Source organism: Cricetulus griseus, chromosome 2, assembly GCF_003668045.3.
Source record: "Cricetulus griseus strain 17A/GY chromosome 2, alternate assembly CriGri-PICRH-1.0, whole genome shotgun sequence".
In the NCBI taxonomy this organism is placed as follows: domain Eukaryota; kingdom Metazoa; phylum Chordata; class Mammalia; order Rodentia; family Cricetidae; genus Cricetulus; species Cricetulus griseus.
Window position 1 is genome coordinate 262,001,454 of NC_048595.1, and position 23,682 is coordinate 262,025,135.

Below are 23,682 nucleotides of genomic sequence, written 5' to 3' on the forward strand. Positions count from 1 at the left end.
GGTGTCCAGTGGAACTCCTACAGCTTTTTGACACCTTGGAGATATTTTTAAATATCTAAAAAATTAAAATTTTTAAATATCTAAAAAGAACAATAACCCCATGGTGATCAGCTCCTTGCACTGAGGATATTTCAGTTCCAAAATAGAATCTTGGGGATGGACCTAATAAGGGGTCTCTCTGGCCGACCCATGGGCCTCCCCACTTGTTCTCTTAGAGATGGAGGCTGTTTTTAGCAGGAAAAATGGATGGGAGTGAGGGTGATAAGGAGCCGCTGTCACATAACCTGAGCAAAAAGAGGCAAAGCAGTGGAGGCAGAAAGAGGAAATTACTCTTGCTTTGACATGTGCCATAATGTGACTTCATATGGACATTGGGAAGTGTTTGCTGAAGGGTACCCACCTCCGTGGACACTTCAGGCCTGTTTGATGATGGGCCCACATTGGGCCCCACCTCTTCTCCCCCTTGTGTGGGGCTTGAGTATCAATCAGATCACCAAGCTAAGCCTTCCCAGCAGCCAGACACAGGGAAGGAAGAGCAGCCTCTGGCCTGGACCAACAGCCTACAGGGAAGTACTGTTCAGCTCCTTAACTCTATTTCAGTGAGCTTTCTGGGGTCTACACCCTTGGGCCATGGAAAAGGACTGCTCCTCACATTCCTAGGCCTTATCCTAGCTAGCGCACACATTCCCTGCTTCATTAGCCATGTTTCCTCCAGGTCTGTGCCTAGGAATAGAGTGTCTGTTGAAAAGGTCAACTTCATTTTCCATAGATGTGAAGTTGCTTTTCCAGAGCTGTGATAGTTTACACGCAGCCAGTGCTGTACCAGAATTTCCTTATTCCACAAATTCACAAGCACTTTTTACTGGCAGACTGAAACCCTGCCAATACCATGACCTCTTTAGATTGGAATTAACAGCACTGAAATGATGGATGATAGTTTGTGGCAGGTGTGGTGTTTTGCTTAGGCTAAGAGTCAGGTGAGATGTCAAGAGTTTAGGTTGAAAAATCAGGTGGGATTTATGTATGTGTGCTTGTTATTTATAATGAGTCTTTAATTGAGAAAGAAAGGAAAACAGGTGATAGCTCTGTCTCCTGGCTTTGACAGGAAAGCCAAAGACTCTAGTACTACAAAGAGAAGATAAAATCGTATGCATCTGCTCTGTCCAGGAGAAACTATCAAAACAAAGAGGAGAAATTTGAGGCTGCTGTTTTAGCTTAAAAAGTCAAATGTTTGAAGCACAAAAAAATAGCAAAGGAAGAACAGAAGGCAGGTAACCAGTAAGCATGCCACAGAAACAGTTGCAGTATTCTGGCAAAGTAAGAAAAAAATGAAGAAGCCAGAGGAAGCAGGGCGTGGCAATACCTGTCTGTCTCAAGAGTTGTAAAGAGTCACTGTTTTTAGCAACATTGTTGTTTTAGAGTAGACCCTGTGGAGAAAATTTACATCTTGAGAGAAATGAGGTGTACATCTGGGGACTGACATCCGTGTAAAAGACAAGCCTGGGGAATAGGAGACACCAAGAACGAGGCTATTGTTCGGGGCCATTTTTAACCACCTGATCTGATAGTCTATCATCAGTCAGAGAGAAGTATTACAAAACTGTTGCCTGACTTGTTCCAAGTATGCACCATTACTGTTTGCTCTATCTGTCTGAGTGACACTGAGCCAGAACTGGAGCAGAACACAAAGCCACACTCCGGTCACTGTCACCTGGAGTCTTGTGAGACATGTTCCCAAGAGCAGACCAGTTTGTTTTCTGCTGAGACAAAGCACTGCTTCCCTGAGCCACCATGTGATGACTCTTGCTAGTGGGAGAGCCAAGTCCCCATCCTTTGACCACACTGACCCTGTGTGTGAGCACAGCTGCCTGTTGTAGCTGAAAACTGAACTGCGTATTCCATGCAGAGCTGACAAGTGGCTGCCTCTTTTGTACTGTGGTAATGATGTTCCTGTTTGACCTGACAGAGCAGTCTATGCAGATAGAGGAGGGTGGTGGGCCTTAGACTTCTAACCCTAGATACCAATCTGCTGCTGAATACCAGCTGGTACATTCATTTGTAGTGGGTGCTGGTATCTCTTTCTGATGCCCTGCATTGCAGATATGTATCTGCTATTATCCGTCGTCACTGGGTTTAAGCTGCCACCTACACAGCTGCACAACAAGCGTCCAGCCCCCACTTGTAACAGCCTCAAACGATCACGGGGCTCTTTTAGTGTGGGATCTCCAGTAATGGAACTTACATAAGCACATAGTAAGTCACTCCTGCAGGCATCCATGGTTTCAGATCTTCATTCTCACATACAGCCGAAGCTACCGCTTTGCTGTCATTGAGTGATTTATGAGGTATGGATTATGCATAGATGGGTGGCTAGAATGGATGGAGTCATTTGTCCAGCTTAGGAAGTCATATCTCACTTAGTTGAATCTCTGTCGGCCGCCTACACACAATCCTCCCACTCTTGGCCTCTTGACTGGCTCCTCTGCGCTCTTCTCTCCCCAGTTTCATTATGTGTCTGTCATGACCCACTTTACCTCCCACAAAGTCCTGGATAACCATCAGCTGGGCAATGTACAAATGCTTTGGCTTATTAGCCCATGGCTATGAGGGTAGGTCTTAGATTCGGCCAAGTCTTGTTTAAAATCCGGTTTACACTAGCTGTGAAGCCTAACACAGGTCACTTGACCTCGTCCCACTGACTTCCCCATCTGTAAAATAGCGGTGCCATTGGTGTATAATAGTGGCACTGCCAATATTCAGCTCATGAGACTATTGATAGATCAAAGGGAGTAATCTATGTGTTGCTAAGAGTAAAGCTACAGGCGCATGGTAGATCAACACATACGATCTTACTTCTGCTGCTTCTCCACTTTCACATTGCCTGCTTCAGTTCCGTTTAACTCTAAGCTTCTCTCGAGCAGAGAAACCCAGTGAGGCTGGCATGGCACATGTCTGCATGCTCTTTAAATAAAAACAAAAAATTAAACCAGCCATAGGGCCACTTTACAGCTCCTTGAGAGCATTGTGTCATTTGTATGCTCTCCAGTGTGTTGTCCCTTGCTTCCAATGGCACCCCTTACTCTCTGAGTTTGAGGCCATCCATGTGCTTGTGTCTCCCTCTTGAGATTTTGAATGCTCCTTGAGGGCAGAGACCATGCTCACCTGCACAGTGCCTGTCACACAGAAAGGGGATCAAAAAGTGTTTGCTGAATAAAGGCCGAGAGCAGTGAAATACAGTTACAAGGATATGGGCAGAAGGACAAAGCACAAGAGAAGTGAAGCCCCAGAGAACTGGTGATTTGTTACTATGGTGATTTCTGGGTATCTTTTGTTTGTGGGATGGCATGGAGGAATTTCCTTTATTCTTGATACTGTTTTCTTTCTTGCTTCTTCATCTGAGCTCAGGAGAGCAGCTGTAGGTAGCAACCTCTCAAGAACCAGTAGACCAGCCGGGCGTTGGTGGCCCATGCCTTTAATCCCAGTACTTGAGAGGCAGAGGCAGGCAGATCTCTGTGAGTTCGAGGCCAGCCTGGTCTCCAGAGCGAGTGCCAGGATAGGCTCCAAAGCTACACAGAGAAACCCTGTCTCCAAAAAGAAACAAAACAACCAGTAGACCATATGACCACAGAGCCTCCCCGGGACAGGGAAGAGGTAGGTGCAGGAGCCACTGAGCCAAACCACAAGGAACATGGGCCCATGAGGTCTTCTGAAACTGCAGTTAGAAAGAATTCCTTCAGCTGCAGAGGCAGTGAGCTCAGCAGGGAGCATGAGCACTTACAGCCAGAGTAGACCCATCAGCCATGGCACTGCATGAGTCCTCATGACCCAGAGGTTCAGCTTAGGGACATAGCTGTGTTGTACAGGCCTGTGTGTTCCATGCTTCTGCTTGAATCTGTGAAGAGAGGCTCTGGCTTCTTTAGGAGTGTCAACATAAACACAAACCCTAGCAAGCTCATCAGTGAGGAACTCAGCTCCAGGGTGTCAAAATGATGTACTCCAGGCCACACGGTCACTCAACTTTATACTGGCTAATGCCACTGCTTCCATCCTTCCCTAAAGCAAAGGCCTGATAATAAGAAGCTAAGATGTCGTAGACACTTGGAGAGCAACACACCTATCCCTAGGAAATGTCTAAATGCAGAGCATGCACTTGAGAGACAGTGAAGTGTCTTGTGTAGAGCATGTGACCACAGTAGTGTAGACTCAGATCCAAGTCTTACACACTAGGTAATGCAGGCAAGTGCTTGCTTCAGTTCTGTGAGCCCAATGCTCCTTACCTGAAATCCTGGGTGTGGTTGCTCTGAGGACTAAAGGAGACTCTATTTAAAGTGAAAGAAGCTTTGTCCTCTGAGATGATGTAATAATTCACTGTTATTCTCAAAGGAGCTCGGAGGCCAGCGGTGGAGGGACGCGTATGTGCCCAACACATCTGGGCTTGAGTTCCATATGTTAATATTCACTTCCTCTTTATTCCCTTATGTCTAAATGCAGGCTGCCTGTTATAAATATCTTATCCCATCCATACTCCCTATCCACCCCCTCTTAAATACAAGGACTCACACGTGACAGATGTTCATGCTTCCCTCACCTGAAGGTTAGAGCTAGTGATTTAGGGTGAGTAAGGCCGTCCAAGGTTCTTGCTGTCTTGATCATGAGCCATTCTTTAAAGAGTTGGCATCTTCTGTCTGTTCAGCCTGATTTGCCAGCACCACATACACCTTCTGTTCCACGGGAGGTATAAAGGAAGGGAGAAGGCACCCAAAAGACACCTAAAAGATAAAGAACCTGAGTTCATCACAGCCACTTACAATCAGTCCACTAGAGAAGGGACGCGGCAACAGCCAGATAGAAGACAGTCTGAAAGTTTGGCCTTCAGTTGTATGGCCATAGGCCTACCTGAAACGCCACTGTGGGGTGAGCAAGTGGCTGTATGGTGAGACACTGGACAGCCTGCTGTACCTTCTCTCCTCCGAGCCTCTTCTGCGACTCACTTGTTACCAGAGATTGTCAAAACTATTCTTTGAGGGATATTTTTTTTTAATTTTTGTCTTTTTGTCTTTTGTTTAAGACAGGGTTTCTCTATTATGTAGCTCTGGCTGTCCTAGAACTTGCTGTGTAGACCATATTGGCCTCAGAATTCACACAGGTTCACCTGCCTCTGCCTTTGGAGTGCTGGGATTCAAGATGTATGATACCATGCTTGCCCAAAATTGTATTCTTTCAGGTCTTGAACAACCCTATCTGATACCAGAATTCCCAGACTCCAAATTATTCTGTAAGACAACACTGATGATAATAATAGTAATATCAAAAATATTAATAATAATACACATGTCAAGTAAAATCACTGCTGGATTCCCTTACCTTGCAGTTTTAATCAATTAATAGTGTATACAAGTGTGTGGTAGCTCCTAAAACATTTGTTCTTTCTTTTTTAATTCATTTAAACATTTGTTTAACTGAGGGGATTTCTGTCAGGCTTCAAGCATGTCACTAGTGGGTTAGCCATGGTAACATCAGTTCTTTCCTCAGAGAGGAGCCAGTTTGTCACTGCAGACTGTTTTCTAAGGGCTGCCTGCAGGTAGCTCCATGCTCTTACCTCCCTCCTTTAATTCCCCCTGAGTCTCCAGCAAAGCACTAGGCAATCAGTGCAGACCTCTTAGGCTCCTCAGCAGGGAGGAAACTCCAGGAAAGCAGAGACAAGCCTACTTTCCTCACACACTCTGCACCATGAAGAGATGGGAGGAGGCTAGAGTCCACCTCTCTGCTTCTTTGTGGCTGCCGTTTGCTCTTAGGCCTCTGTAGCAGGCATGGGAATTCAGGAATCCGAGCAGTGTATTTTCTGATTGCCTGGTTTATCAGCATGCACACCAAAGTAGCTGCCTCAAAGCTTTGAAATTCCACATCACTGCCAGGCTGCAGAGACTGTCACTGCTGTGCTGCTGTGTGTCTTGCAGCTTGAAGAAAGTGCCAATATGCAGTCTGAGTGGCTGAGAGACACAGGGCTTCCTCCATGTCATACTTCAGAAGAGAGGCCTATCTCAGTCCCACACTTACAGTGCAGATGGCGTCTGCCGGCCCTTTGTTTCCATAACCAGGCTTCAGAGCAAAGGGGCGATGTGGAAACCACACCCCCTGCCTGATAAGTGTGTGCACGGGAAAATGTTCCACGCAAGCCATGGCACGCATGCGGAGTCAGACAACTGGGGAGCAGTCAGTTCTTTCCCTCCAGCAGAAATCAAACTCTGATCCGTGAGCTTCACAGCAGACGTCTTTACTCACTGAACCGTCTCACCCACCTTCCATCTGCTTCTTTAAGATCTTGACTTGAGCTATTGAATTAAAGAGAAGAAAAAGAATCCACTGTTTTCTGGAAGGCTAAGGCTCATGCATAACCTTCTGGAGAGGAACCTCCATGGCACCTGGAAGGATCTGCTGAGCAGGTTTTTGTTCTGCCTGAGAGAGAACCTCCTGGACTCTTAATTCTCCTCCCAACAAGAGAAGGTTGAAGATGCCTGTTGAGACATCCGCTTTGTGCTAATGTGTTTGCTTGTGTCTATGCCAGGTGACACTCTGACCCCTGGCCCTCAGCCAGTCCTGCTACAACTGTTCCTAAAACAGATGAGGCCAGAGAGCCAGGCTTTGCCACTGAGACCCGGATGGGACACTGGCTTTCCTGTTTCCCTTGCTGGCTTGTAAAAAGAAGTCATGGTTTTGTTTTTGTTTTCCTGTGGTTGTTTCCACAGAGCATGGGCAGAGAAGGTGGAAACACATTTGGCTGGACATCAACAGTGAGAAGCGATGTCCCTTGTGGACCCTTAGTGTTTCAGAAGAGTGTCAAGTTGCAGAAGTCAGGGTGCTCACTGTGGTGCACTCTACCAGGATTCAAGGAATCATGGCTCAAAAGTCAAAGCTGACTGTGCCAGCAGGAAAGGGTGAAAACAACAATACAGACAAATCCCCTGCCTCCAGCAGCAGCCAGCAGCCAGCAGCCAGAGAGCCTTGTGCTGGTTGGTGGTCCTCTTCTTCTGAGGGCTGACCAGTGCACAGCTCAACACAGCTCAGCCCCTCATCCAAAGCTCTCAGTTCCAGGAGCTGCCTGCTTGAGAACAGTCCTTCCTAGTTGGGTGGGTTCCCCAAGGGCATAGGATTCAGAGCCAAGGCTGCTTCCGTCCCCCGACTCTTGGTCCTGACCTTGTCTGCCCAGGTCTGCCCGTGTTACTCACAGAGTCCTCAAGCTTGACTTTAAATGGCATTGCTTGACCTGCCTCACCAAGGCTTCTGCAGCTGTGTGTGCCTCTGTGTTCTCACCACCTGCTCTCTGCACAGCCCCCACTTCCCGCTGAGGGCTAGGGAACACGTTCTTGACTGGTTAGCTCTTGTGCCTTCCAGAAGTTGCTAGTGCCTCTTAATGTGCTTTGAATTAGCTGTACCCTTCCCTCTCCAGTTTTATACTTCATTAGGTTCGACTTATGTACAAATTCAGCCAGGAAGTGAAACAGAAGGGATATTTCCTATGAAAGAATAAAATAGTCTCATTTTCAAAATGATGCGTTCTCATGGCACAGTCTCACTGTAGACAATCTGAGAAATAAAATCAGAAACTAATAAAGCACATTGGCCGTGGCACTGCCACCTGCAGTGATTTTTAGCCTGCTCCCCCTACCCCAAAGACTTTCCAGGCATCCATTTCATAGCTGGAATGTCACGGTGCCTCTTCGGCACAGTGCACTGGCTTTACAGTCCTGATCATTTCTGGTTTCCTCTCTGCTTAACATTCTCATGAACATACCTTATATACTCACCACCCTCTCATCAAACACTGTGTGTTTCCAATCTCCCAAATCATAGCAGCATTTCATGAAGTATACTGGCACAGACTTACGGGCCAAAAGGCAAGCCTGATTTTAAGGCCCTATCAAAATTTTCTGTATTAATTCCCAATCTCCACAGCAGTGCAAGAATGTACTCATTTCAAGGAACTGTCAGTCACTATTGGGTAGACTATTAATCTGTGAGTTTAGAAAGACGTTTTTTCAGTAATCTATTTCTCTGATGACTGTGGAAAATGGTACTTTTCCTTACGTTTCAGAGGGTGTGTGTGTGTATGTGGGTGGGTGGGTGAGTGGCCAATGGTTTTTCCCCCATTTCCCACCTGATTGGTTTGTCATAAATCCATTTATATATATGCATAGCATATATTTATATTATTTTATTTATATATACATAAATATATGCTATGCATATATATAAAATAAACTTGTACATAAGTGTTCATAACAGAGTTATTCAAAAGAGGAAGTAGCTAAGATGTCCATAATTGCTAAATGGATGAGCACTGTGTGATATAGCCATACAGTGTCACGTTTTTAGTGATAAAGGGATGATACTTTAATACATACTACATTGTGAATGAATCCTGAAAGCATTATGCCTAGTGAAAAAGAGAAGGTCACCAAGGTCATGTATTGTGTGATTAATTCCATACAAAATATCTAGCATAGGCAAATCTGTAGAAAGCTGTAGTAGTTTCGGGTTGTCAGGAAGGTAGGGATGGGCAAGGGACCACTTTATTGCACAGGGGTAGGGCTGAAGAAAATGTTCTGGACTCAGATGGCAGTGGTGGTGCCTCCGTGAACTCCTTAAGAACCCACTGTGCCAGTGGGGGAGAAGGAATGGGGGTGAGGGGAGGGAGAGGGGAATTACATGTGAAACAAGCCTGTTCCCTAACTTGAATTAATAATAATAAAAAGAAAAAAATGCAAAAAAAAAAGAACCCACTGTGCCACACTTTAAGGAGGCAGATTTTATGTTTGTTTAAGTACATCACAAAGTAATATGTAAAAGTATTAACCAAAGGAATTGTTCTGTGGTCTGGAAGAACTGGGGAAGGTGGGGTACCCTGCCCCCACCTCAATTCTTTCATATAGACAAGGTTAAAACACCCTTATTTGTATCATCAGCTTCACAGTCCTGTCAACTCAGAGATCTAAAGCAAACTGGGCACAAGAAGCATCTCTCCCTCTTTCTGGAGCCCTTCCATGGTTTGGTGTTAAAGCATCATTTGGCTGGTTAGGTTTGGGACCCCATCCAGCACCTGGCCAGCTGACAGTGGTGTTGGTGCTCACCCTCAGGGTCTCACACTTCGCTCTCTCGTTCACTACACGCTTTCAAAGCTCCAGGGTCCCGTGAGTTGGGAAGTTATACAGGAGCAACAGACATTGCAGTGTCTTGGCCTGGGGCTTATCTGAACAAGCAATACCAGAGATGGGAAGTCACAGAAGATCCCAAGTGCCAGGGGTGTGGCCCTTTCATAATATGCTGTGGTGTCTTGTGAATGACTCTTTTAGCCCCTTGTCATGCAGGGTGGGACAATATCTGCCCTCCTCCCCTGCAGCCTTTGCATCAGTCAGACACGGGTGATCCAGTAGTCCGACTCTCAGTGTTTCTGAAGTGGATAGCGCTTTGATGTAAGTGTAGCAGGTCCAGTTTGCTGCATGTGGCTAGTGTCTGCATTGTGCACATGCCACAGCTGCATGGCCTTCACACCAAAGGAACTGTATTTTAGAGTGTGTGTTTGGTGGGGGCCTCCTTCACAGGAATCTACCTCAAGTAGATATTTATTTTGTGTCTGATTGGGAGGGGCTAGACTATGTGAACATTTCAAAAGTTTATGAGGTAATTTGCCAGTAAATGCCTTAAAGGCAATAGGACAGGTCATTTTTACACCAAGGAAACCAATGTTGCCTCCTTCATGTTATGTATAAATACCCTTGCCACAACTAGGAAAGATCGGGAAATTGAGGGCTGCTTTGGTGTTGTTAGCTCAAACAGTCATTAAGACGCCAAACCATACCAAGGAAGAGGTGACTCACTCTACATACTGTGGTCCCGGCACCTTCACAGAATCCACTTTTCATAGTGTGGAATGTGGATGGATGGGAGACAGAGCACCATACCTAAAACAGGGACTCTGCTCTCTCTGCCCCTGGAGGTGGTGTCAGCAAGGGTCCTTCCTATGGCTTTCCCCTCCACACCTGCCACCACACCTTTGTGTGGACTTGCCAGGGCTCCAAGGTACAGGATGCAACTTTGTTACAGAGGTTCTGAGTGCTAGACAGGGACTCCAGTTACCGGTTTCACTGCTCATCCCCACCCTGAGTTCAGCTGTGGACACATTCCTCAGGCTTTCTCTTCCTCCCTTGTGAAGAGCAGGAAAATGACAGTTCTCATGTGGGGGGAGTTAGGAGAATTTGGTGGGAGTATTTTCCATTGCACAGTGCAGTGCCCGGCCTACAGTGAACACTTATTTATGTAGGCTCTGGCTGCCAAAACTCTCAGAGCCTTCATCTCTACAGTGCCCCATCCCACAAATAATGCATTTATCTCCTCTATAAGCTTCAGACAGCATCGTTCATCAGCTCATCATTCTGTGGGCCATAAGCTGGCACATAGCATGACTGGGGTCTCTGTTCAGCAGAGCTGTCTGTCATCCTGAGACCATGCTAGGGAGGAATCTCATGCAGGCTCTTCATCAAGCTCAGTTGCTTCGGTTGTGGGACCGACATCCTAGTCCCCGGCTTCCACCAGCTCTGAGCACCCCTCAGCCCTGGAGATCCCCACAAGTCTGGCCCTGTGTTAAGAACTGCCGTTGAGAAGATCCTCATGCCTAATGCTTCTCACACTGCAGCTCTGCGTGTCCAGGGAGAGCCACTGTCTTCCAGGGTTTACTCAATGAGGTCCCCTCATCTGGAGTAATGTCTTTTTTAAAATTGGCTCTGCCAAGTCATACAGCCTGTCACAGCAGCGACTGTCTCATTCACACACCCCAGGGGTTGTTCAGGGGGTGTTCTTTGGGGGCAGGAATCTTGGGAGGTAGCTCAGAATTCTGCCTACCACAGCACAACCTTCTCTCATTTCATCTGTCCAGCTGGCAGCAAGTAGACTTTTCCAAGTGGGCAGAGCCCTCTGCTGTGCTGAGGCTATGTGGACCCGGCACCAAGTCTACATGGTTCTGCCCCCAAGAGCTCAGAGTTGCACAATACAAACCCAGCTGGATCTTTTCTCTGCCTTGGGACCTCCGGGAGTGCTTATGTAACCAAGAGGCACCAAAATGGTCCTGCTTTTTCTCCAGCCTCCCAGTTCCTAGGACCTCTCTGGCTGTACCCAAAAGACGGGACTTTGTGCCCTCACCCATATGCTGTCAGTCATCTGTCCCTGTGCCCCATTGCACAGAATTGAAAGGCACTAGTGAACCAGGAAACTTGGATGGCAGGTTCTGTAACCCAACACCCACTGCTCCCAGCATGCTGTTCAGCTGTCTGAATCCTGCTCTAGAAGTTCTGTGGGGAGAACTCAGTCAGCTGGCCTGCCTTCTCATGGGATTCGCTGTCTCTATTGAGAATGTAGTAAAATACCTGAGGTCAGTCCTGTGGGTGTTTGTGATTCTACAAGCATCAAAAGCCATCTGCCATGAACCTCCTATTCCAAGTTCACCTCATTTTTGCTGTGCTCCGCCTCCTCCTACCTGCTTCCTCATGCCATTGTTCCTCATTAAGAGGGGTGTTTGTTCAGTAAGCTGTCTGCCTTTGCCCCTGGCAAAGTATGTGAAGCTGCAGTTGACCTCAACCCTGCTCTGAATTCTCGTTGTGCATGTGTAGTTGGTCCAGTTCCCATCCTTGCTCTTAGCCTCCATCACAGGATTTGCCCAGGAAAGGGGTTACCCAAGTTGATGGGATGTCTCCAGGCTGAACCATCATGTCAGAGTACTAGCTGACCAGACTTCACCTGTTCCTCCCCAAGGCCAGGGCTTCTCTCTCAGCTCTCAGAGTGGAGGTTTGGGGCTGGGAGTGGCAGGGGGCTAGGGATGGGGAGCTAAGCGTTAGGGGTGTCACTTCCCTACACCCTCCTAAGTTGGCTCCAGGGTAACAACCTACTCCACTGGCATGACAGCTACTCACTGGCTTTCCCTAGAGTGTGTCACAGAGAAAGGGATTTTCCAGCATTGCCTATGTTCTCATCCAGGCTTTTGGTACCCAGCTCAGCATGTACCTGAAGTCTCCTTATATACCCTGACACTTGATCATGAGCATTGCAATTAGGTTGAAAGCTGAGGAAATAGAAGCTTTGAGTGTGTTCATGTGTGTTTTCAGACTGGCATCTGAGTGTGTTCTCACCCATACCCACCTTCGGTCAGATACAGTATACCTACAGTCATTGAGACCTGCCCCCCATACTGTAGGTCACTTTCAGTCACAAAACTATGTGAAGAAGTTGAGGCCACGCCATGACATTACAGTATAAAGTGCTATGCTCATGGCAGCAGGGTGTGGCTGTGCTTCACTTGCATCTGGCAACTCTTCCCCAGTTGTGTAATGCTGCTTGAACATTTGAAAAGATCTACAAAAATACATAAATTTTAGTAAACTGCATCTTTCTGTTATGTGTGCAATAGAAACAGGGCCCTTCCACTTTCAAACTGATTGAAAAGCAGGACATCTTGACCATTCACTCAGGATTGGGCTGGTCAAAATGTTCCTCAGCCAGCTCTCCTAGACACGACAGACACATGGACTAGAGCCATGGCACATGATGTGGTGCCTTGCTTGTCACAACTCCAGGACCCCAGTGTTTTCAGAGTGGCACTGACAGTGTTTTGCAGTAACCCACAAATCAAAAGCAAGTGGGATGGTAAGTATAATCCATGTTGGTGGACATAAAAACCACAGCACAAAACTGAATAGGGATATTCTTATGTGAGCTCAAATGTCCAGATGTTTGCCTTATGGCAAGGAGCCTGGCGACACTCAATGCAGTCCGTATAGTGTCTTCCAACTCTTCATCAAGAAATGGTTATACTGCCCAACCCAATTGGGGGCAAGAAGGCCACAAGCCCTCACTCACTGTGTGAATAACTGTGAATAACTCTTAGTGTTTGGAGCCTGCATTATTTCTGTTGTTTTCATGTTGCTATATCTGTCTGTACTTCTGATTCTTTATATCTGTCAGTCACTAACAGAAAAGAGCAAGCAAGACCTGTGCAGAAGCATTAGTTAACTCAGAATGTCAAATGCATGCAGTATACACATTCCACAGAAGGTTGTTTTCTCTGGAATAATCTTGATGGTTTTCATTTATTCACTTGGTATCTGTGGCTTGCTGCTATGTGCACAGCTCCATTCCAGGCACTTGAGACACACACCCCTTTGAAGCAAAGGACCAGCCTCCAATCCCTGACTTCAAGAGATTCAAGGAATTATGCCTTTCCCTCTACTGTTAATAAAACTAGTAAAATTAGCCATGTATTGCATTGCAGGACTCTTTTTAGGGACTTCTTCTGAAGTTGTCTTTCCTTTGTTTGGTGGGATATGATGTCCTGTTTTCTGCAATGGTTCTTTCTAACGGGGGTTGCCTTGTTGCATTAGAAAGATGGTTTGGAATGAAAGTTCTTGTTGGTTTTAGGTTTTCTCCAGGGTATTGCCAGTAACATTGGAGCAGGAAATCGCTTGTTGCAAGAGGCTGTTCTGTGCAAGATGTTTGGCAGCAACCCCAGCATAACCCCACTAGATGCACAAGTACCCCTCTCCCTGAGTTTTGGCAACTGAAGGCATCTCTAGACATTGCCTGCCATGTCTCTTGGTGGACAGGGTGGCAGATGTGACTGTGACCCTGTGAGTCTAGGCTCACATCCACTACTTAAGCAAGTCAGTGAGACCCCCAAGAAAAGAAGCACTTGGAGCAGGTATTTTCTGCCTGGCCCTTGCCAATGCTCAGAGCAACTTCCTACCATGGAAGAATTAATGCAAAGTGAGCAAGATATTGATCAGTCAGATGGGGCAACATCAGCAGTAGTGATGAAATGCCCTCGCAATCATGCCTTGGAGATAGTGCACATTTCCTCTTGGAAACTTGTTAAAATCACTCACTGACCGTAAGTTAGAGAGCATCTTGGACACAGTATGCTGTAAATTAATCTCGAATGATTTATGAGGAAATGGGTTCCAGATTTGGTGATCTCAGCTCAAGTAGTGGGCGGCTGCCTGATAAACATTCCCATTCTCAAGAACGTGTAGTCAACTCAGTAAGTGTGTGCTGAAGTGTAGAATGGGGAAGCTTTTGGAGTGTCTGATGCACTTCCGTGCCCTGGGTCTAGGAGAATTCGGTGCTTGGGAACTTCCCCAGGCCATCTCCTCACCCCTGTGACAGCTCCTACATTGGTATGAGTTGCCCTTCATGGTCTCAGATCTCTTCCTGTCCTGTGCCAGCCCTGCCCTCTCCAGTGAGGATGTTATTAGACATAATGTCACATTTTTCTTACTTGACTCTTTGGTCCCAAAAGCTTCTTTTCAGAATTTTGGCAGAGACAGTCCAAAGTGGTGACATTTGTTGCCATCCCTTATGTTTCTGAGTTATCTTCACTTCTCACATACATGCCAGGATGTTAGAAAATTCAGGACAGGGGCTGGGTGTGGTGGCACATGTCTTTCATCACAGTACTCAGCAGGCAGAGGCAGGCAGATTTCTGTGAGTTCCACCCTGGTCTACATAGTGAGTTCCAAGACAGCTGGGGCTACATAATGAGACCCTGACTCAAAGAGAGAGCCGGGGAGAGGGAGAAGGAAAGACAGAAGAAAAAGCAGGACATATGATGGAAGTCACTGGAAGAAAGGCTGGATTTAGTACAGAGATAAGAAAAATAGAGAAATACAACAAGGTACAGAATTTCCACTCATGCAGTTGTTGCTTAGTAGCTACTATGTTCTGGGCATTGGCGATATATCTGTGAGGAAATGGACTTTAGTCCACAGGATAGAGGGACAAGTGGGCAGGTCCCAAGCTGATGGATAGCATAGAAGCCAGGAGGCTCTTAATAAAGCCACTGCAGGGGGCTGGAGAGATGGCTCAGAGGGTAAGAGCACTGGCTGCTCTTCCAGAGGTCCTGAGTTCAGTTCCCAGCAACCACATGGTGACTCACAACCATCTGTAGTGGGATCTGATGCCCTCTTGTGGCCTGCAGGCATATGTGCTACAGAGCACTTATACACATGAATAAAGAAAAGAAAGGGGGTTCTGAGAAGCTTTCTCAAAAGAAGCGCTGTCTTAAGTGGACATGATGGACTCATCACATGTCCAGGAGAAAGGGCGGGTGTGCTCAAGGCCACATCCCCAAGCAGGAAGGTCAGAGCTGAATCAGGAAGAGTGAGGTAAAATTGGAGGAGCCATGGTGATGCCTCTCAGGTTCAGATAGCAGCTGGGTCTTTGCAGGTTTACCCAGATGAGGAGCCCCGGGGAGGAAATTCGAGGAGAATGGAGTGACAGTTGCCTGATGTTTTCATCCTCCACTACCTCTGGAACATAGTAATGCTCTTCTAAAATGATTTTAAGAATGTCAAACACTTAATAGAAATTTGAAATGCTAATTAGCAGCATTGAATGCTTGTTTCTGGAGTCTGTCATGACAGCCTCTTTGGTTCTGCCCAGTTTTATTTTCCATTTGGTAACTACTTCATAGTTTCAGTACTGGTCATCATTTGTGACTAAAGAATAAGTGCCCACAAGTGGGGGACATCTGGTAAGTAGTTTCAGGCTGCGTCCTGGCTTTTCCAGCTCACCTGGCGTCCTTTTTAGATTCCCTTTGCTGTGTTGAAAGGTTGTGCTCTAGCACGATATTGCTCATACATCACATTTTGGGGTGACTAAAGAAAAGAACCAAGAGCTGACGGGCTGTCCTTGGGCAGGTATGTGATGATGTGGGGTTTCTAGGGAAGCTGTACCTCGTAAGCATCGTTCCCTGATCATGCCATCATGCAGAGTACGTGAGGGGCAGTGTGTCCAGTTCACATAACCGAGATGCCTCCCGGCACTAGAGCCTTGCCACTGCTTGTGTCGGCCTGATGAATCTCCCCTCTTCCCTAGCGGAGCGGCCAGGAAGCACGCACGCACGTCATGTGCCTCTCTTCTCTTCCCGCCAGGAATTTGGATAATGGGCTGTGTGCAATGTAAGGATAAAGAAGCAGCGAAACTGACAGAGGAGAGGGACGGCAGCCTGAACCAGAGCTCCGGGTACCGCTATGGCACAGACCCCACCCCTCAGCACTACCCCAGCTTCGGCGTGACCTCCATCCCAAACTACAACAACTTCCATGCAGCTGGGGGCCAGGGACTCACCGTCTTTGGGGGAGTGAACTCTTCCTCTCACACTGGGACCCTGCGGACGAGGGGAGGGACAGGTAAGCCGCTGGCAGTCAGGAGAGCCGAGGTACAGCTGGCTGGGGATACATCACTTTCTAAGCTGCTGTTGTGTGTGTGGCTGGGGTGGGTGGAGGTGTGCCACAACAAGTGTGTGGAGGTCAGAGGTCAACTCTCAGGGGTAGGTTCTCTCCTCTCACCACAGAGTCCAGGGACGAAACTTGGATGGTCAGGCCCAGGCATCAAGTTCCTTTACCCACTGAGCCATGGGGCAGGCCCTTTGGCTATGCTGCAGTTAACTCACTATGACTACGGTTTTAACAGAGACATTTCAGTCATCTTTAACCATCACCTACCATTCAAAATAAAAGTCCCAAGTTGAATATCCAAGATCAAAATGCCTGGCTTTGGGGGTACAAGAGGCCTCTTGTTACTGCTCTGAGAATGCTGCATGGGTCAGTGCACTGCAGTGTCCTCCTTGGCCCTGTAAGCCAAGTGTTCCCATCCCAGGCCACCCTGAATGCCTAGCAAGGCTACCTGAACGCTCCCAGGTCTTCTGCACCAAAGGCCTCAGGACTGGCTCTAGGACGTACCTCAAGCTCTCCAGGATGGATGCACCCCTCCCTCACTTCTGGGGTAACTTTTATCCCTCTTCTTCCCACTCTTCAGCCTGCCAGCCACTTCCTGGCCCTTGTGGTTATTTGGCAGCATGGTTTTTTTGTTTTTGTGTTTCCCATTTATCTCAAGTTGCTAGTATTTCAACCTGGCCAAGCCCTCAAGTTTTCCATACATCTCTATATTTTCCTCTTTAATATTCTGTGTATGTGTGTTGTGTGGTTTTGTGTTTGATTTTTGGGACTTTGTAGCTCAGGCCGTCCTTAAACTATTAACAACCCCCCTGCCTTAGTGAGTTGTTGGGATTACAACCATGAAACATCACACCCAGCTATGTGTTTTAAAGATGAGTTTTGTATGCCAAGACCATTTTCATATTCTCTCTTTCCCTTTCCTCCCCCAAGTTTCCTCTTCTTTGATGCCACAAGGCTAGGTTTCACTGTCATATCTGTTTGCTGATGTAGCTAATGCTGTGTAACATGTCTGACATACATTAACACGTTTCCTGTGCTTCTTGTAAGTTGTCTCATGCATCATTAGTCTGCCAAATCCTCACCAGTGCATGAACCATGGTAACCAGATATTTCACATTATTTGTTCCAAAATTGTTTATTACAAAAGTTTAAAAGAATGTAGCACTCCTAAGCTCTTCTGGGGACAGATGCCTCGTATCCCCTACGACAAATCTTAGTGCCTTTTCCCCAGGAAAGCTGATGCTGCTGAGGCTTTTAGGCTCTTTCTCCATGAACATCTTACCACAGGGGAGGTGGGAGAGGGCACTGAAGCCTGTGACATGGCCTCTTCCCAAAGTGCTGTGTCAGTCTCTGCCCCACAGAACAAACACCTGTGCTGACACCTTTGCTACAGTGACTCCACCCTAAATCCAGCTGCAATGAGACCCTCACCAAAACTCCTGTTCCCCTCCAGGGGCCTGAGAAAGAAGCAGACAGTCTAGGGCCCTTTGTTCTTAGAAGATACTACACGCACACATACACACACACGCACACACGCACACACGCACACACACACACACGCACACACACAAGCCCCTCCACTTCGAGAAGTGTTGAGTGTTTTGTAGCCCTAACTCTTAATTCAGCAAACATGAGCATCATTGCTGTCCATTCATTTATGATGGATGTGAAGGCTGTACATGTTTGGTTCATTAAGGTCACCAACTCGAGCTCCTTGTCAACCTGTGGGTATATACCACAGTCAGGGATAATCTTAGTGGAAGAGGCCATCTGCCCTCTTATGAAATTTGAAGTTTCACATGCCGTGCCCTGGAGCTGTAGAGGTGGCTTAGGGGTTAAGAACCTGCACTGCCCTTACACAGGGCCTAGGTTGTGTTCCTAGCACCTCTGTCTGTCAGCTCACAACCACTTGTAACTCCGGTTCAGAGGGATCCAGGGTCCTCTTCTGTCCCCCACAGGCTCTGACACATACATATACACAAGCAAAAGCACATACATTTAAAAAATACATTTTAAAAAAGCAGAGCCCTAGGATGTGGGTAGATGTCCCTTCCTTGTGTGGTTGTGTTGGGTATCCTGGCTTTCTGACAGCATTGCCTTCAGTCCTCTAAGGCCACTTCGAGCAATGTCTGCTTTCTCTCCATGCTCCTTTGTGTCTTCCTCGATCCTCAGTGATGGAGTAAGAGGCAAGTGGATCTCTGAGTTCAAGGCCAGCCTGGGCTACAGAGCTAGTTCCAGGACAGCTAGGGTTGTAACACAGAGAAATTCTGTCTCAAACAAACAAACAAACAAAGAGGGCAGGAAGGTCTGACTGATGTGACTTGTCTTCCACATAAGAGATAGCTCTGTTTTTACATTATAAAAGGAGAGGCATCTGTTACTGAGCAGGCATGAACATAGAGGCACCCACATTTTGTTTTTAAGCCAGAGAAAAGGAAAAGGAAGACAGTGCCAAATAAGCCCTGCTCTGTGGTCAGGACATCCACCTGAGACAGGTGAAAAGATAAGTTTTCCTCCAGTCCTGTGCTCTCATCGGTCCTACGGACACATCTCCCTGGAAACAACAACCTCCATAGCATTGTGGCGCTGGCAGAGAGGAAGCCATGTGCTCTGAAACCATCGTGGCAGGCACTTTGAAATGTGGGGGGTGGAGAATGAGAAGCTGGATTACAAAGAAATTAAAAGCTCCTTCAGATATCACTTCCTGTGTAACAACCACTAAACTTAACAGCTCAAACATGGCACATTTGTGATCTTATGTTTATTATCTGTGTTTCCGCGGGTCTGAATCTGGGAGTGACAGCCTAGTCCTCTACCTAGGATAGGCTGTCTTCAGGGTGCGTTGGCTACACAGTTTGATTGAGAAGGAACTCTCCTAGCTCATGTGGTCTGGGCAGGATCCAGTTCCTGGCTGGGGGTTCGCCAGTTAGTTGTCACGAGTGCCTTGCCCCATGGCACCCTTCTTAATCAAAGTCTGCAAGATAGTGTGGCAGTAGAGAAGTCTGCCTTCTGAAAAGATGCGCCACCCCAGGGACATCCTGTCCCCTCAGATACTGTTTTAATTTGCATCAAGCCATTGTGTTCATAAGGGAGGTAGGCTGCACAGGGGCATGAGAGCCACGGCAGGAGTCACGAGACTGTCCTAGAATTCTGCTGCCCAATAAAGCAATCCCTAGACTGAGTGGGACACTGGGCCTTTGTTTGTTTTGCTATTGACAGTAAACTTCTAGAATGAGAGAAGGGTCCCTGAGGAAGGATGAGGAGACTGTGAGGATAGGTAAATTCAAGGCAGAAGGAGAGCAGAACAGGTAGGAAGTGCAACAGTAGGACCTCAAAGCTGGCAGCCGTTACCACAGCTGTGGGTGGGGTGCCGAGGGTCGTGCTGCTTCCAGGTGAGAGATGTCTCTAAGTCTCCCCTGGCCACACAGGAGTCTCCTGTGCATTCACAGGTGTGTGCTGGAGCGGAGTGGTCCATTTTACCCAGGCCTGAACACCAGCTTCCAGGGACATGAGTGGGGGACAGTGGGGGGCAGTAAGTGCTGCAAATCCATGCCATTCAGAACCCGCCTCTTGCCCGGTACTAACCCAGAGTTGCACACTGAGACGTCCCTCAACTCCAAGTTTTTGTCATAATGCCCCTCTGCAAGGACCATGGTATAAATCCAGCCATTGTGTTCCATATTAATTGCAAACCTCATGTTTATTAATGCCAAATAAACATAGATTTTAAGGGTGAGACTTTAGCAGAGATGCTATTTCTTAGTATTAATAACCTGTGTGATAATATCCTTCCTTGTTTTGGCAGGAGTGACACTATTTGTGGCCCTTTATGACTATGAAGCACGAACAGAAGATGACCTGAGTTTTCACAAAGGAGAAAAATTTCAAATTTTGAACAGTTCGTAAGTTTGGGAGGGGGAGGTGAAGCCCACCTGCCTTTTGGTTTGGGAACAGATTCTTGTGGCAAACATATCAGATATCTGAAGATAGGGAAAGAATGTTTAACCGCATCCCCCAGCTCATAGCAATACAACCTGGATGAATTGGTTTAAAAAAAAAAAAAAAAAAAAGCAGTGTTACATGGCATTGTGTGCTAAAGGACTTTTTAAAGCAGAGAGTCTGTTTTAGAATCTATTTTCTGACTCTGTGTGTGTTTACATATGGTGTGTGCATCAAGGTCAGAGGAAGCCATCAGGTAGCCTCTGTCACTTTGAGGCAGGTCTGTCTTTGAACCTGAATCTCCTGGTTTTCAGCTTGGCTGGCAGCCAACAAGCCCCAGAAATCCTTCTGTCTTTACCCCTCTCCCACAGGACCAGGGTATAGGCTTGTGACAGGGATGCTGGGATGCAAGCACTCCTAGCCACGGAGCATGTCTCCAGCTCCAGGGTTTGTGTGTTTGCATTTTAGTAAAACCCTTAAACACACACACACACACACACACACACACACACACACACACACACACTCACTCAGATGACTGGCACATGGCTTGGTGCCCGCATCACATGCTCTCTGCCTTGAGATTATCTCCATGTTTCAGCTGTGGGCACTGAGGCCTCACACTGCAGGCCAGTGGCTGGATCCACTACTCTTCGCAACCTTGAAGCCTGTGGAGGTGGGAGTGGGAGCATCTGCGCTCTGTGAGAAGAAAGAAGTGCTTTCACTCACATGAAAATGGCCACAAAGTGTGTTTTGCATGTGACTGCTAGAAACAACTGTAAACAGGGAGTGGGCAAACTTAGGGGTAAAGGTAACATCCTTTTCAAGCCCCACGTCTATTACCTGCAGAGGAAGAACAACGGTGGATCAGGTTTCTCTAGATTCTAAAACATTGCCTCTCTTAGATCTAGGCAGTGTGCATGAATGAGGAAGCTGCAGGAAAATCCAGGCTCCCAAGAACATGGTAGTGTCATGTCCCAGCATCCAGAGTGTCTGGATGTCTACTCCCCAGACATTGGGAAAGATTGCCACCGGGGTTGGGCCCATCAGGGGCTCATGGTACCAAGTCTGATTGCATCTCCTCTAGCTGGATTTCATGGCAGTTGAAGGGTTAGAAGCTTGGCTCTTCAGCTCCCTCTAAGTAGTAAACATAGGGAAGTAAGGGGTAACATGCCCTAGGAAAGAGGTGGTATGGTAGCAGGGGACTCCCTGTAACCTGAAGACTGTCCCCTTCCTGGAGTGGCCCTGGCCCTGTACACTGAGAACATACCAACTTTCAACAGTAAACCCCAATACCTCCAGAAACACTAATAACTCCTCAGTGTCTGCAGATGCTGTCTACATAACACCAGGGACTTTTAAAATTAGGCATTGTCATTACCAACAGAGGTGTGGGTGTGTTTTGTTTTTTAATTTACTGAAATACATGCAGAAATGTGCATGTAACCATGCCTGGTGATGCTTGTATAACAATGTAATTACTAGCTTATTGCCTTGCAAACTAACGCTTAAAAATGTAAAAGTCGATACATTTATATTACATGCATCTTACCACAATTTTTCAAAAACATAAAGTTTACTGTATTCTCACAAACCAAGCATGCCTGTGTAACCAGCACCCAAGTTGAGAGCAGCCCCTCCCCCACTAGAGACCTCCTGCAGACCCAGAAGTTCCTTAATAGTAAACAGCTGCCATTATTGAATGCTCCTTATTTACTGACCACGTGCTGACATACAATTGCTGTCATTTCTTCTTCAAGACTATGTGATGTATGTACCACAATCGTTATGTGACATTTGAGAGCTGCAGGGCACAGGGTAGGGGACTTCCCGGTGCACAGCCCTGGCTGGTGGCAAAGCCCAGGGTGAGATGTAAGGTGTGACCTTGGAAAAGCCCAGGTGCTGCCATCAAAGGCAGCAGAAGTGTCTAAGTGACAGTATAAGATTGAGAAAGTTGGCTGGACAGCTGGAGAAGGGGAATTTGGCTTTGATCTCTTCTCATTTGTGATTGCTTATTGTTCGTTTGATTCTCACATGAATGTATCTTGTCAGTCTGTTGACTGGGTTTGTGTAAACTCTCCAATCCATACAGTATTCTTTAAGTGGCAAGGCCGACTAGAAATTTGAAACTCTGTAGACAGAAGCAGATACAGTTCTGGGCATCTGTGTCCACTCCCGATGTTGCAGGGCATAGCTATGCAGAGTCAAATCACCTCCAGTATCAACAAAGTGAATTTTAGGGAAATGTCTAAGGGACAGATGCAATCTATCCCACTCTGTTTTTATGTGAATGCATAGTTTTTAGTGTTTACAGAGCCCTGTGGCCCTCTGACCCTGTTCTCACAGAAGAGAACATCTCAGAAGGGGCTTTTCCTTGAACAGTAGATTCTGCATCCTACATGCCATTTAAGGGCCCTTTTTCAAGGTTATGGAAAAGAAATGTAAGGTTTGTGCCACAAAATGGTCTCTGGAGTCAAGGGTAATAACAGGGAAGAGAAACCACTGAAGGGAAAACTAAGCGCCAACAGAGCAGATGGCACAGAGCCGCTCCCTCCCCCGCCGCCCAGCCCTGGCTGTCAGCACTGACAGGAGAGGGATGGGCTCTGTTCTCCTGGGGGCAGCTGCCAGCCCTGCTCTTGTGTGTCCCCCTCCTAACCCACCCCCACCATAGCATGTATGGGGCAGTGCTCAGAAGGGCCCCACCTCACCCTGTGCAGACGGATTGGAGGGGTGCCTCTCAGTATAAACTCAGGACTTTATCAGGACTGAGACTTTAGCAGGCCTGAACTCACTCTGCGCTGTATTTAGTTAGCCATTTTATTCCCTATTTCCACACTTTGTAACTAGTGATTTAACCATCTTGAAACAGCAAGTCCTTAAAATGATATCATTATTTTACACAGATGGACTCGTGGTTGTTGCCCAGTCTGTCACATCAGAAAATTTTTTTTTCTTTTGATTGCCCAGATGTGATAAAAGTTGTTATAGAGAGGCTTTCTCAGAGTGAGAAGTACAGTTGCCAAATTCAAAGAGAATCCAGCACTCCGTGGCTGGACAGGGCAAGGCTGGCAGTTCTTGACAAAGCCATTTCCTGCCTCCATCTGGGGTCCCAGCACCTGGAGCCACAGCCCTATGAGGGACAGTAAGGTTTAGAGACAGAAATGGACGATCACAGGGCTATTATAAAAAACTTAGAAGCTATTCTCAGCCAGTGTCAGGGGTTACATCCTGGCTTGGATTCAAAACAGTAAGACAGTATCTCACCAAGTATGAAATAATAAAAAAGCTGAACTGTAAGAACAGTTTGAAGAAGTGCAACTGTATAGGCCAGGGAAATGGCCCAGAACCTAGTCCAGTCCCCCCAGCAGGTAAGGTCCAGAACCTAGTCCAGTCCCCCCAGCAGGTAAGGTCCAGAACCTAGTCCAGTCCCCCCAGCAGGTAAGGCCCAGAACCTAGTCCAGTCCCC

General features: G+C 47.0%; 1 protein-coding gene across 5 annotated transcripts in view; it reads left to right on the forward strand.

Annotated features, from left to right (window-relative positions):
* Positions 1-23,682, forward strand: part of Fyn (FYN proto-oncogene, Src family tyrosine kinase) — a 194,215-nt gene that overhangs the window by 127,316 nt on the left and 43,217 nt on the right. For 4 of the 5 annotated variants that reach the window (XM_027402157.2, XM_027402155.2, XM_027402152.1 and 1 more), the window contains 2 exons: positions 15,972-16,229; positions 20,083-20,179. In XM_027402157.2, the coding sequence (XP_027257958.1) occupies positions 15,983-16,229; positions 20,083-20,179 (344 nt within the window). In that variant the 5' untranslated portion in view covers positions 15,972-15,982. Of the gene's footprint in view, positions 1-15,649; positions 15,738-15,971; positions 16,230-20,082; positions 20,180-23,682 lie in introns of all 5 variants that reach the window. The other variant, XM_027402156.2, reaches the window with a different exon arrangement.